The sequence below is a fragment of the Canis aureus genome, chromosome 15 (assembly GCF_053574225.1).
Source record: "Canis aureus isolate CA01 chromosome 15, VMU_Caureus_v.1.0, whole genome shotgun sequence".
Taxonomy (NCBI): Eukaryota; Metazoa; Chordata; class Mammalia; order Carnivora; family Canidae; genus Canis; species Canis aureus.
The window spans coordinates 51,266,759-51,282,045 of record NC_135625.1 but is presented as its reverse complement, the minus strand read 5'-3'; the positions used below and the strand labels follow the sequence as shown (position 1 = coordinate 51,282,045).

General features: G+C 45.9%; 1 protein-coding gene across 2 annotated transcripts in view; it reads right to left on the bottom strand.

The window, feature by feature from the left end:
- The window catches only part of RHEB (Ras homolog, mTORC1 binding), a 44,026-nt gene extending 34,249 nt beyond the window's left edge, over positions 1-9,777 (bottom strand). The window contains exon 1 of one of the 2 annotated variants that reach the window (XM_077849622.1): positions 9,588-9,777. In XM_077849622.1, coding sequence (XP_077705748.1) covers positions 9,588-9,639 — 52 coding nt within the window. In that variant the 5' untranslated portion in view covers positions 9,640-9,777. The remainder of the gene's footprint in view (positions 1-9,587) is intronic. The other variant, XM_077849621.1, reaches the window with a different exon arrangement.
- Between the last annotated feature and the right edge of the window lie 5,510 nt (positions 9,778-15,287).

Below are 15,287 nucleotides of genomic sequence, written 5' to 3'. Positions count from 1 at the left end.
CCAGGCAGGCAGACCAGAGATTCCAGTGTTTTCCCACTTACCCTCCTGCCACAGAGCCTCACACCTTACCTTATGTGTCCAGTTTGCCAAGGTCATCTTGAATCCTCCTCCCATTGATGTTAACCACTGTGGTTGAATTTTGCCACTTATGTTTTTGACCCAGCCACCTATACAAGTTATGAACAAGAATAAAAAGAACCTATACTTTAAAATACCTTTGAAAACAAGCAGGTATGCCTGGGTGGCTCAGTTGGTTAAGCATCTGCCTTTGGCTCAGGTCATGATCTTAGGGTCCTGGGATTGAGCCCCTGCATTGGGCTCCCTGCTTAGTAGGGAGCCTGCTTCTCCCTCTCCTCCTGCTCCTGCTCTATTTCTAATAAATAACATCTTTAAAAAAAAAAAAAAGATTTGAAAACGAGCAAACTATTGGCTTGATGCATTAAAATCTAATACAAGCCTTAGAAAAGCATTTTCGTTTCATAAAATTACATTAACTGTGAGAGCCAGTATTTTCATCTCCATGTGCACAAATTATTTACCGGGACACCGTAGAGCTAACATTCAACTTTTGATCTTGCAAGAAACAGGATCACATATCTTGTTAAACTACCACTTTCTGTTTCAAAAGTCCCTAAGGAGTCTTTCTGCAGCCAAGTAAGTCCAACAGAAAAGGAAATAGAGGAGGGGGAACCAGGAAGTAAGGGGGACTCCAACCAACCAAGGACATAAGGGAGTTAACTTTATTAGGGTCCTCAAACGGCCCTGCTTTCACCTGCCCACAGAGTGCCAGATTTCTGCTTCTAGTTCTTCTGTTCTAAATCTCAATTCAGACTTCAAATTCCAAAATAATAGTGAAAGGGAATATAAGGGAAGGGAGAAGAAATGTGTGGGAAATATCAGAAAGGGAGACAGAACGTAAAGACTGCTAACTCTGGGAAACGAAATAGGGGTGGTAGAAGGGGAGAAGGGCGGGGGGTGGGAGTGAATGGGTGACGGGCACTGGGGGTTATTCTGTATGTTAGTAAATTGAACACCAATAAAAAATAAATTAAAAAAAAAAAAGACTTCAAATTCCAATGTCCTATATGGAACTCTATTTTACCAGATGCCCAATATACATTTATGAATATTAAAATACTAAAATAGTATTCCATGACCTCTGTGTTTGAGATGTTAAATTGCATTTCCAATTCAAGCCAGCAGTTCATGATAGAGGTCCCCACCAGTTTGCACTGTGACTATGAGGTTAAGAGACAGACTGTGAAGACTCTATTACTTAAGGCTTACTTCGGTACTTTATGATAAAGTTCTATAACTAAGAATAAAGGTTCTCTCAAGGGTGACCGCTAAAGATTTCAGATTGGTTTAACTTGCACAATATCATGTCCAAATTCAGTTCTAACTAATCAAATCCACTCAGGGCAGTTTTAAAGCTGTTCATGTCTTATTCTAGATCTTTTTTTTTTTTAGATTTTATTTATTTATTCATGATAGTCACACACACAGAGAGAGAGAGAGAGAGAGAGGCAGAGACACAGGCAGAGGGAGAAGCAGGCTCCATGCAGGGAGCCTGATGCAGGATTCGATCCCAGGTCTCCAGGATCGCGCCCTGGGCCAAAGGCAAGCGCCAAACTGCTGCGCCACCCAGGGATCCCTTATTCTAGATCTTCAAGAAAAGTGGTATGGATTTCTGACTTCATGATCACAAGCAGAGATGCTGTTTCTCATTTTGTGATCAACACGGCTGTCGGGACTTAAGTACCCCAATGCTCCCAATCCTGATGCTTGTGTTGGAAAACCGTGTTATTAGCAAATAGGTCCTGATACACTGCCATCCTTGGCAATTCTTACTAATCTCTGGGAGCCTTGCCATTACCAGGTCAAAAGACAACATGCGCCCCACACTGTGCCACAATCAGAGGCCAAAGCAACTGGCTTTACCCTTAGTGCTTACTACTCTGGAAGGCATGTCTTGAAGCTCCTGCAAGGTGCTGCTTCATCTGGCCCCTGACCACCTCCAACTTCATTTCCAACCCCCACCACGTTCTCTGCTAGTCACCCTGCCTCCTCACCATACCTCTCCTACCAGGGGACAGAGCCTCTTCTGGAAGGCTCCTCTAAGACTGTTTGAACCACGTCCCTTGAGCAGCATCCAGGATGCAGCCACTCTTGATTCAATTCTGCACAAGGGCAAGTAGAGTCTCTCCAGGTTCCACATACCATTGTTCAAGGATTCTCAGGGTGTAGACAGAGAAACTCTGGGGGAGGTCCCTTGAGACCTTTTCAGAGGGCTCATGAGGTCAAAACTATTTCCATCACAATACCAAGATATTATCTGCCTTTTCCAAGCCCTGTCCCTATTTGCACTAATGGTGCAAAAGCAATGTAGCACTCCTGGCCTGGTACCCTAAGCACACATCAAGACAGTGGTTACAAACTGTAGTGGAAAGCACTGTAGTCTTCAGGACCACACACCCACAGTAAAAAAAAAATCTATTTTCACTGAACAGTGTCCTTGAGGAAGCAGTTAACAATGATTAATTTTATCTTGACTCTTAAGTATGTCTTCTTAATATTGTGTGACAAAATGGGATGTGTATACAAACTGCTGCAGCATGCTGAAGTGTGATGGTTGTCTTGAAGAAAAGCACATAAGCAACTGTTTGTGAAGTGATCTGAAAATAGTCCTCTCTATCAGAGAACATCATTTTTACCTACAAGAATGATGGACAAACTATCATTATTTTAAACAGAGAGTACTTGGCAGGCATCTTCTTGAAGTGAAAGAAATGAGACTGTCACTTCAAGTAAAAATAGTAGCACTGTGCCAACGATCAAATTCAAACTCTCAGGAGGAAATTAGAATTTTGGGGAATTTGCATCACATATATATTTTTTTAATTTTTATTTATTTATGATAGTCACAGAGAGAGAGAGAGAGAGAGAGAGAGAGAGGCAGAGACACAGGCAGAGGGAGAAGCAGGCTCCATGCACCGGGAGCCCGTAGTGGGACTCGATAGTCATTCAGCGCCAAACTGCTGCGCCACCCAGGGATCCCGCATCACTCATATTTACTTTTTTTTTTCTAAGGACACTAATGGTGATGTCAAAAAAAAATACGATTGAGAAGTTTTTATGTTGGAAAGCCTGGGTGGTTCAGTTGGGTAAGCATCAGACTCTTGGTTTTGGCTCAGGCCATCTTGGGGTTGTGGGATAGAGCTCTGGATCTACAGGGAGACTGCTTGAGATTCTCTTTCCTGGTACCTCTCTCCTGGCTTGCTCGTGTGCACTCTCTCTCAAATAAATCTTAAAAAAAAAAAAAAAAAAGTTTTGGGACACCTAGGTGGTTCTGTGGTTGACCATCTGCCTTCGGCTCAGGTCGGTGATCCTGAGGTCCTGGGATCCAGTCCCATGTTGGGCTCCCTATGAGGAGCCTGCTTCTCCCCCTCTGCCTATCTCTGCCTCTCTCTGTGTGTCTCTCATGAGTAAATAAAATCTTAAAAAAAAAAGCCTGTATGTCAAAATGTATCAAAATGTGGAAGGATCTGAATAGCAAATCATTCTTTTAGAAATAACCAAGACACAACATTACAAAAATCAGTCATAGGTAGAAGATCTACTCAAAGTGCAAAATAAAGCAATGGAATTCAATGTAGCAGAGTAGAAAAAATTCTTCCATATGATTTCAGGTTGCATACTACAACTAACCACCTATGGAGTTGAAACTACCACCAACACCTATGGAGTTCCGGTGATTATCAAAGATTGTAAGAAATTATCTGAGGGACACCTGGTGGCTCAATGGTTGAATGTCTGCCTTTGGCTCAGGGCATGATCCCAGAGTCCAGGGATTGAGTCCCACATCAGGCTTCCTGCATGGAGCCTGCTTCTCTCTCTGCTTCACTCTCTCTTTGTCTCTCATGAATAAATAAAATCTTTTAAAAAAATTATCTGAAAAAGCTATTAAAAGATTCCTGGGCTGCCTGGGTAGCTCAGACGGTTAAGCGTCTAACTTCCCGTGGGTAGTGATCTCAGGATCCTGGGATCAAGCCCCATGTCAGGCTCTGTGCTCAGCAGGAAGTCTGCTTTTCCCTCTCCCTCTGCTTCTCCTCCTGCTCATGCACCCTTTCTCTAATAAATTAATATAATCTTAAAAAAATACTCCTTCCTTTTCCAACTAGTTATCTGTGCAAGGCTGGATTTCCTTCATATACTGCATTAAAATAACATATTGCAATGCAATGAATTTAGAAGCAGTATGAGAATTCAGCTGGTTTTAAAATCAGATATGTAAAGGTAATTGCAAAACTATAAAGCATCCTATCAAAATCCTAGCATTTTCCCCCTCAGAAATTAACAAGCTAGACCTAAAATTCATATGGAAATGCAAGGGACTCATAATAGCCAAAACCACCTTGAAAGACTGAAGTATGAAGACTGACACTTCCTTATTTTGAAGCTTACTACAAAATTACAGCAATCAAGACTCTAGTGTGATATTGGTGTAAGGACAGGCATATAGGTGAAAGGAATAGAATCCAGAAATAAACTCATATTTATGGCCATTTGATTTTTCACAAGGATGTCAAGATAATTCAGTAAGAATAGTCTTTAATAAAATGTGCTAAGACAACTTGACATCCACATGCAAAAGACTAAAGTTGTACCCCTATCCCCTACCATATACAAGAATTAACTCTGATATCAAATGTGTAAAAGTTAAAATTATAAAACACTTAGAAGAAAACATAGTAGTAAATCTACATGGCCTCGGATCAAGCAATGGTTTTTTACACATGACACCAAAAGCACAAGTCACCGAAGAAAAAATAAACTGGACTTTATCAAAATTGAAATATTTTGCTTCAAAGGACATCATCAAGTACATGAAAAGACAACCCCACAGGATGGAAGAAATTAGGTGCAAATCTCATGTGATACCACTTCACACCTATAAGCACCGCTAAAATCAAAAAGACAATTATAAGTGTTGATGAAAATGTAAAGAAACTGAAACCAATGTTCAATTGTTGGTGGGAATGTAAAATGGCACAGCTGCTGTGGAACAGTTTTAGCAGTTCCTCAAAATGTTGCATATAAGGGCGCCTGGGGGGATCCCTGGGTGGCGCAGTGGTTTGGTGCCTGCCTTTGGCCCAGGGCGTGATCCTGGAGACCCGGGATCGAATCCCACATCGGGCTCCCAGTGCATGGAGCCTGCTTCTCCCTCTGCCTGTGTCTCTGCCTCTCTCTCTCTCTCTGTGACTATCATAAATAAATTAAAAAAAAAAAAAAAAAAAAAAAAAAAAAAGGGCGCCTGGGTGGCTCAGTTGGTTAAGTGTTTTGTCTGACTTCTGCTCAGGTCAAGATCTCAGGGCCCCACCACTCAGCAGGGAGTCGGCTTGTCCCTTTCGCTCTTCCTCTGCCCCTCCCCCTGCTTGTGCTCTGTCTCTCAAATGAATAAAATCTTAAAAAAAATAAATGGTACACAGAGTCACCATATGATGCAGTAATTCCACTCCTAAGAATATACCCAAGAGAAATGAAAAGTTATTTCTACGCAAAAATTTGTATAGGAATTGTCATAATAGCATTACTCATAATAGCCAAAACGCAGAAACAACCACATGTCCATCAATTGACAAATGTATAAATAAAATGTGGTATATTCAAATAACGGTATGTTATTTGGCCATGAAAGGGAATTACTAGTATATGCTACGACATGGATGAACCTTGAAAATATTCACATTAAATGAAAGATGCCCATCACAAAAGACCACGTACATATGATTTCATTTCTATGAAATGTCCAGAATAGGCAATTCATAGTAATAGAAAGCAGGTTAGTAGATGCCAGGAGAAGGGGTGAGTGGGAGAGTATGTCAATAGGTAGACGGTTTATCTAGGGGTGACGAAGGTTATGATGAATAGACATAACCCACCTGGACATCAAAATAACATCCGTCACTGAAGTATCATAATCACAAATGTTTTTTTTTTTTTAAAGATTTTATTTATTTATGAGAGATAGAGACACAAGCAGGCTCCATGCAGGGAGCCCGACGTGGGACTCAATCCCTGGTCTCCAGGATCGTGCCCTGGGCTGCAGGCGGCACTAAACCACTGTGCCACCAGGGCTGCCCTCAAAATCACAAATGTAAGCTCTGACTATCCTCTTGTATAAAACAAATGGCCACCACCACCCAAAAAAAAGTTAATTTCAAGCTTCAACAGAAGGTGGCCACTACAGGACTTCCCTACCCAAAGGTACACTGAGTGCCTGAACACACAACTTCACATGCTAATAGATTTTCATAAATGGCAAAGAATGTTTTACCTTTAACATTTTCAATGATGTGTCAGGAAAGGATAGAGTAATTTAAAAAGACACTAAATCAGAATATAATTGGATTGTATTTTATTGGGAACAAATCTAATGACATTTTCCCCTATGAAGTATCCAACTAAAAGGTGCATCTTCTTTACTACCTAAAACATTTTGACAAGGTAATAATTTGAGTTACTTTTGAACTTTTACCAAACCACACAGTTGTTTCATTTTCTCTTTTATAATTTTACATTCCTCTCCCTTTTGTTAACTTCAGAGACTTTTATAGGACAAAAAAATCTTTTGATTATGGTCTGAGGGTAAACCAGATTATCAAAACTCTCTGCAGAAGATTCTGGCAAAGGATGTACCAGATTTTATTTAAAGATCGCTACCTGACACTACATTTTTTTTAACTTGATTAAGTGAGTTACCTCCTATCATGGGACTACTTGTTTGTATTAGAAACAATGGACGTAGGGGAGTGTGATCATTTGCCACTATGAAAACAATTAATACAAAGCATTTCCAGAAAGCCAGACTGCGTTATAGGTGACGTGTCCTTAAAAGCTTAACACTGTAAATAACCGGAAAAGTACTTCAGGAAAAAGGGTTGTACAAATTACCTGAGAATTTTATACTCCTCGGTGGTAGTTTTATCAATGTTTTAAAAATACACAACATTTGAAAGCCAAGTAAAACCATCATAGCACTTAGTAGCTTTATCTGAAGGAAAACTATTAAAGTTTGTGACATGACAAAGGCACAATGACAAGTATCTTACTAGCCAAACCACCATAAGATATTTAATCAAGAGAACATTCTAAGAAAGGTGTGGTTTCTAGCAGAGCCTTTTCCTACCGCTTAAAAAAAAAAAAAATATATATATATATATATATATTTCTTTTTAAAGTAATCTCTACACCCAACATGGGGCTAGAACTCACAATCCTGAGATCAAGAGTCGCACACTCTTCACCTTTAGTCAATATGACAGAATAGCCCAGCATCACAAAACAACACAACCTAGAAACACACATACTCAAACTTTTCTAGGATAAGCACCACATGCAAGCAAACGTGTCCATAAATTCTTATAAGTCTGAATACTGGATAATGCTCTAAAGAGTGGCTAGGACATAGCATCTGGGAAATACTTCCTTTTTTGATGCTGGCAAAACAAAAGACCCACAAACCACAAAGTATCTTGGTTCCTTACAAAGGACAAAGGTAAACAACTTTAAAATCAAAGGCAAAGGTTGGGAGTAATTTAACCTCTCCAAAATACCTTTCACTTTAATCATCACGACACCTGAAGCAGGCTACATACAGTACTATGACATACCGAAGCCACAAAAAACAGGGACCAGAACTTAATGTGTATCCCACTGGAGGCCAGGTGAGCACAATATTTCAAAAAGCAGTTTAAAATAAATGTTTGTAAAGAGAAGGCTAAGGGGTGGCCTGTCCCACCTGGGTCTTCAGGAGGATGAGGATTAGATGGAAGACAGAACAGATCTCAATGGGACATAAGGAAAACCCCAATAAAACACTAGACTTGCTTATTATGGAAGACTAGAATCACCATCTGGAGAATTTCAAGGAGTATCTTTAGGACATTCTCTCAAGTTGAAAACAGGTAGCCCAGGTAGAGGTCATCTTAAACTTAATCATTGGGAGAACGCTATCCTCAACTAGTGTGGTCACCATGTATCTATGTATGTGATCGGAACTCACTCAAGAGTCAGTATATGTCCTGGATCCACTCTTCAAAATGCCAAGGAAATAAAGAGAAAAGAGAAGCAAGAGCTGGGTGATTCAGGCCGCCAGTCAAGGTTCGATTCCACAGGGGCACTGGGAGAGTGGACTGCTGGTGATTTCTTAAAGCCTGGATGTGATGCATGGTTACTCCAGGGCTGCAACTGCCCAGGCCCTCACCCATTCTTCCCCCATATATATACCGAGGATTTGGGACTGCCTCACACGAGTTGTCCCTCTGACTGGGCACCCCCTACCTCTACACGGGCATCTCCCCACCTTTGATTCCCCCCCATTCTTAGGATCCCTCCACACCCCGCAGCACTTTGACGGGAGAGATGATAAAGGGATGAGTAAGCATGCCGTAGCTGATCTTGGTCAAAGAGCACAGACCCTGGCACCGGCGGTGGAAAATGGGGGTGAGGAAGCAGAGCAGAAAGCGGAGTGGGCAGTTCATCCAGTGGGTAGCAGGCAGTGACAAGCTTTCCCACGGCAGTTACTGCTGCCTCCTCCTGCAACCGCCGTGGACTCCAAACCTTCGCCTTCCCCCCCCTCCCCCGGCCCCCCACGACCAAGCGCCCCTTTTTCTTAGACAGTTACTTAAAAACAACACGAACACATCAACGTAATTTCTCCGGGCTTCCGGTTGTCAAAGACAATAAAGCCTCGCCCTGAAGCACGGCTAAGTTCAACGATTCTGTGTCCTCACTCGTCTTCTGCACCCGGGCCAGCCCCGGCCCCACCGCCGACCACCCCGTCCGGCAAGAAGGCGACCGCCAGGAACAGCTGCAGATACACGTCGGCCTTCAAGGGGGGGAACACCCCGGCAAACTTCTGAACCACTTCAGCAGCCCGCTTACAAGTGCCTGACCTTATTTTTTCCTGAAGAAAAATAGGACACCGAGAGAAAGCAATCTCGTTTTCTCTGCCTTCCTACTTGGGTCGCTGGCCGCATCGAGGGGCTCCTGGGGGTTTCCTCGCTAGCAAACTTGCCCTCCGCAGCCAAACGTCCCCTGGGTCCCCGGCTTTCTTTAAAACGCTCCACTTCGCCACGGACAGGAAAGCACCAAGGTGCCGTTTCCTTTGTTAAAATTCCCCGGACTTTATTCAACTGGGGGAGGAAAGGCCGCCGGCAAGATCGCGCCAGCCCTCCGCGAGGAGGTGGAGGGGGGACAGGTGCGATGGCTCCCGCCCGCCGCTGTGGCCGGGAGCGGAGCCCTCCGCCGCCCCGCACCGGCCCGCGCCTCTCCGCCCGCCCGCGGCCTCCCCGGCACGTCCTCCCGAGCCCGGGCCGCCCCCCGTCGCCGCCGCCGCCGCCGCCCCGCGGGCCCAGCCTCGCCGCCTCCGCTCAAAATGGAGGTGGCGGCGGCGGGCGGCTGGTTACGAAACGCGCGGCCGCCACATGGCCACGCCGACCCCAAACTTGGCCGGGCCGCCGCGTCCCGGCGCCCAGGCGAGGCTGGGTCGTGGCGGCGGAGGCCGCGCGGCGCCCGCCACTCACCCACAGACCGGTAGCCCAGGATCGCGATCTTCCGGGACTTGGACTGCGGCATCTTGGCGGCCTCCTCAGCCCCAGGCCAACCACATCAACCGCGGCGGCGGCGGCGGCGGCGGCGGCTCCTGTGCTGCGATCGGCGGCGGCCGCGCCGGGGCAGAGCGGCATCCAGGGGCGGGGCGGGCGGGCGCGGGCAGGCGCGGCTGCCTGGGCTCCTCGCTCGCGCGCCCGACCGCCCGGAACCGCCGCGCGGCCCCGCCCCCAAACACGGCCACGTGACCGCCGCCGCCGGCCCCGCCGCGGCTCGCGTCAGCGCCGCCCCCCCCGCCCCCCCGGCGTGGCGGCCGCCCCCGCCCCCGGAACGCACGAGGGTGCGTCGGACGACGTTTTACTTTAAGGGGAAATAGAGGGGACGCCAAGATGCCCCCGGAAAAGTCACGACTGAAACTCGCTGCGTCATGACCCTCCCACCCTCTTCCGCCGCCGTTTAATTACGCCAGTTCTCCCCGGGCGCTGATTGGGCAGCTCCCGCCCGCCCGCGCGATGACGCGACGGAAACTCCGTCTCCGATTGGGGGCGGCTGGGAGGCGGAGCCGAGGGCGGGGCTGCTCACCCGGAGCTAAAAATAAATTCCGGCTGCGACCTCGCGGTTGAGCGCGAGCAAAGTTTGAAGTATTCCAACGTCTCAGGGGTTGGGGGCGGGCGGGAGGGAGGGGCGGGGAGACGCTAACTCCCCAGTGATTGGTTAGGGCAGGGCGGGGGCGGGGCAGGTTGTGGGGAGCGCAGTGATTGGCGGGAGGTTGAGCGGTTGGCGGACTCGCGCCTACAGAGCCCTTAAAAGGCGCGAGGCACGTAGCTATTGCGGGCTGGGCGGTGAGCTGGCTGCTCCGTTTTTGGTGGCATTTTAAAAGTTATTATTTATATTTTAATCCCTTCACTCTGTTTAGAGTTAGAAAATCTGGGATTGAGGTTGTAGGTGGTTGCTAGGCATCATCCCTGAATGAAGGACCCTGGGAAGGATGGAATAATGCGTTCAATTCCAAATGTCATACATTTCGCTAAAAATGTGCCTCCCCAGTACTGGGGTCAGTCCTGCCACAGGTGAACCTGGCACAGCCCACAGAGAATAAATAGCACGAGTCAACACCTCTTTACCTGTCAACACCTGCGCAGCTGATTCAGTAGCAAACAGCAGCAGTCACAAGCTGAGAACGCTCCAGCAGCATCCTAGCGGGCGTCGGTGCATGTAGGGGGTACACTCAAGTCTGCTGGGCTCGCCCTTCTGTTTGGGCTCCCCTCTCCCGGAAGGGGACGCTGCTGTGTTTCCCACAGTAAGTACCCCAGAATCCCCTTTCCCCCCCGTGGCGCTGGTGAAGAGCACGAATGCTGGAGGAGAGGAAGGGATGCTTGCGCTGGAGGCCTCGGTCACGGAAAATGAAGGCCGGAGCCAGGTCTGAGAAATGAGGATGCGCTTGGGACCTCTGCAGCCAGGCAGACAAACTTCCATCATACTTCATCTTCTTGCCCCTGGTGGTTGCTAAAGAAGCAGAGACTTCCGCTGCTCCCGTGAAAGGCCTCTCCTGTCCTCCGGCTGTTTGACAGTGTTGGGGCAACCACCTGCTGGTTACAGCCCTTTGCCTTTCCCGGGGAGCTCAGAGGAGTGGCAGGATTGGATTCCCGGGGATGAAGATTTCGAGGTGTGACTGTCCCCTAAATATGCCTTGTTGAGGTGGAACACTGGCCCAGGGCAGAATCCTTCCAGCATCCTGCTGAGGCGCTCCTAAGAGGCAGAGTGTGTGTTCACATCCTAGGGGCTCTACAGATTGAAGCCCGAGACAACCAGCTGGAATGGAGAAATATCTGTGGAATTCTGTGTTTTATCTTAATGGTTTTTGCACTCTACTCTGTATTTAGTTGAAATATTGAAAAACTTCAGGTCTTAAAATGAGAGTCTCTCGGAAAACATATCATTTTTATCCTGTGAACTTGGGTGCTGCTTACCACAGTATTTTGAACTGAAGCTCCTAGACTCCCTGGATGGTTGTGAAATCAGATTCGTGGGTGTTACCTTCTATCTTCTTAAATAGAAGAACAATAGAAAATGGATTGCGGGATCCCTGGGTGGCGCAGCGGTTTGGCGCCTGCCTTTGGCCCAGGGAGCGATCCTGGAGACCCGGAATCGAATCCCACGTCGGGCTCCCGGTGCATGGAGCCTGCTTCTCCCTCTGCCTATGTCTCTGCCTCTCTCTCTCTCTGTGACTATCATAAAATAAATAAAAAATTAAAAAAAAAAAAAAGAAAATGGATTGCTCCTATTGGTATTATATTGTATTGTTCTGTTGTGAGTGTACATATATTTGTAGATGTGTTACGTATGTATGTTTTGCATACCAAGTTCCATTGCAAAATGTATTTCTTATTGTGCGTTGCCTCACAGAGTTTGTTGTCCTAGCCTGGGAATAGTAGGAGTCCACACTGAGAAGCTCTGTTGTAAAGGACAGAGTCCTTAAAGAAATGTTCCCATTGTCTTAAAGCCATTAAAGTCAGATCCAGGAATTTTGAAGATTCCATTATTCCAGAATGGGGAGAATTTGTTTGGCTTAAGAAATGACTTAGGCGGGATGCCTGGGTGGCTCAGTGGTTGAGCGTCTGCCTTTGGCCCAGGGCGTGATCCTGGAGTCCCAGGATCGAGTCCCACATCAGGCTCCCTGCATGCAGCCTGCTTCTCCCTCTGCCTGTGTCTCTGCCTCTCTCTGTCTCTCATGAAAAATAAAATATTTTAAAAAAGAAAGAAATAAATGACTTAGACTCCCTAAAATTATTTGAGACTGACAGTGTGAATTCACACAGAAGTCACTGACCACAGCCAGATCTTACTGGAACATGATGGGGAGAAATGTGTTTGCTTCTGAATTCAAAGTGATTCTACTGATTGAGATCACTTGTTAACTGTTGAAGGCGCTGGAACTTCTGCCACCAGTCAGTATCTCCTTTGCAAGGTTCTGCTTATTCAGGAATGCTCTGTCTTGTGGTCTCTGCATGCTGCCTTCCCTCTGTGTGTCTTTCCACTATATCCCATTTCCCTGGGATCTCAGAATTCTGTCTCTTCCACTTAAATTCCGGAGAGAGGACAGGATGTGTTCAGCTAATTATCACCATCCCTTGAGTGAGGAGGTCATGCTAAACCTGGCCTAAACCTCAGGGGTTGCTGGGTAGGGCAATTAATGGCAGTTGTTTGAGTGTGAACTGTTCATTATTGTGGGAAATTTATTAATGTTCTGTGAGCGTTTCCAAGTTCAATGACATCTTATTTCTAGCCTCCACATTAAAAAAAATTCTCTGAGGTAATATACGAAACTTATTTTTATCTACCATTAGGTTAGACAAAGAGCAAAACCGCTGTGCTTGTTTTTGCTAAAAGGACGTTTGTGAAATTATTTTACCTTGTTACACATGAAAGAGTGACTCTAAGTGCAAGTGAACGTGAAGGCATTTTGTTGTTGTTGTTTTGCTTTTAAATATTTGACCAAGGAAGACTAGAAAAGAACTAATCTTTTTTTTTTTTTAATTTTTATTTATTTATGATAGTCACACAGAGAGAGAGAGAGAGGCAGAGACACAGGCAGAGGGAGAAGCAGGCTCCATGCACTGGGAGCCCGACGTGGGATTCGATCCCGGGTCTCCAGGATCGCGCCCTGGGCCAAAGGCAGGCGCTAAACCGCTGCGCCACCCAGGGATCCCAGAACTAATCTTAATTATGGCATAAGCCAAATCAGACTGATCTGTTATGTCTCATATAGGGTATTGTTCAAATCAAACAGGGCAGATTTGGAGAAACTTGCCAAGGTCATTGCATTGTGTGGTCCTGTGGATGTGAGCGTGGTTTTCTCAGAATCTTGAGAGGCCGGTCCTCAGTATCCTAGCAGGAGGCCGTCCTAGGGAAAGCAAGTCCCCTGCCTGCACTGGGATGAAAAAGATCCTCTTCTCTCTGCTGCCGGGGATCGGTGATCTGTTGGTCTGGCTCAGACCCTGAGGTGCGGAGTTGCGTGGAATGCCCCCTGAGGAGGAAGTGGAGTAAGCCTCTTAGGTCCTTGGAGGTAGGCCACATGTAAGGGAGGATGTTGGCTCAGTAAGGAACTCTAAGGACAGGTTTGGGACTACGCAGTAGTTGTAAATTGTTCTCGACTGTTAAAGATTGAACATGTCCTTCAAAAAGGTGTGCTCAAATCCTAGCACTCTCAGAATGTGATCTTATTTGGAAATAGGGCTGTTGGAGGTGTAATTAGTTTAAGATGAGGTCCTCTTGGAGTGGAGTAGATGCTACTCCAATATGACTGGTGTCCTCCCAAGAAGAGACCCTCACACAGACACAGGGCACATGGCTACATGAGGAAAGAGACTGGTGTGATGCTGCCACAAGCCAAGGAATACCCTAGGCTCCCAGAATCTGGAAGAGCCAGGGAAGGATCCTCCCTGGAGACTTCAGAGAGTCCAGCCCTGCTGACACCTTGATTTTGGACGTCTGGCCTTCAGAACTGTGAGAGAATAAATTTCTGTTATTTTAAGCTGCCCAGTTTGTGGCACTTGGTCACGGTGGCCTTAGAAAACATATTTTTAAAAATCTACCCCCCCCCAAAAAAAAGAAAAGGAAAATAAATCCATCAATTATCCTCAAATCATCAATAAAGTTTCATTAAAAGTTTGGATCTAGTTTCTGCTGGGCCATGAATGAAATTGGCCTATCTCCCTAACCTCTGAAGACAGTGCACCTAGTAGGAGCTTTTGCCAGCCAAGGGCTGCCACGCTCAGCAGAGCACATTTCCTGAGGATCTCTGGTACAGGCCAGACAAATGGCTGGAGCAGAGCACCTATTCCTAGGAGCCTGTGTGACAGCACCTGGGGGATGCTTGAGGCAAGCCAGGAGGCTAATTCTGTGCAATAAAACAGGTGATGGCTTGTGCCAGTAAAGCTTGGATTACATAAGCTCTACAACTGTATTTTAGATGTGGAATTTACTCACGGTGTTCACAAGCCACCCAAAGTTATAATTATTGTGTGAGGAACGTGTTCACTGTTGGTTCTTCCTCCCATAGGAAGACATCCCAGTGTGGGATTTTATCTAGCATGTTGAGATCCAAGGAGTTTCTTTCATTGGTGTGGAGGAAAAAACCCAGAATTTCTATTTTTTTAAAACATTTCTATTTTAAGAATGATAATTGAGCTTTGCTGATATGTAATACATGGATTGACCAGGCCACCCTCATGGCCTGTATGACAGACGGTGGCATGTTGTGACAGGTATGTGAGGTAACCTGGTGGGACATCCACAACAGGGAGTGGTTGGCAGTGTTTCCCTTGCTGGGGTGTCCCAAATATTGTAAAGTATTGCTTTTTAGGCATCTGGTTTCGAGGAATTATGGAATATATTACCTAAATTCTGCTAGACTAAATCTCACAGAATGGTCACAGATCTGAAGAGATTTCCTTCAAAGAAACCATGAATTAGCGATGAGAATAAAAATGTAACATAAGTGTATACTCTGAAAAATGGCAGAGCTGACACCCTCATGTGAGCTCTCTGCCAGCTACACTAAAGGTGAAACTGGTAACCGAATCGTATCTTTCAAGAAAATGACCAAAAACTTTTTTTTTTATTATTATTTATTTATGATAGTCACACAGAGAGAGAGAGAGAGAGAGAGAGGC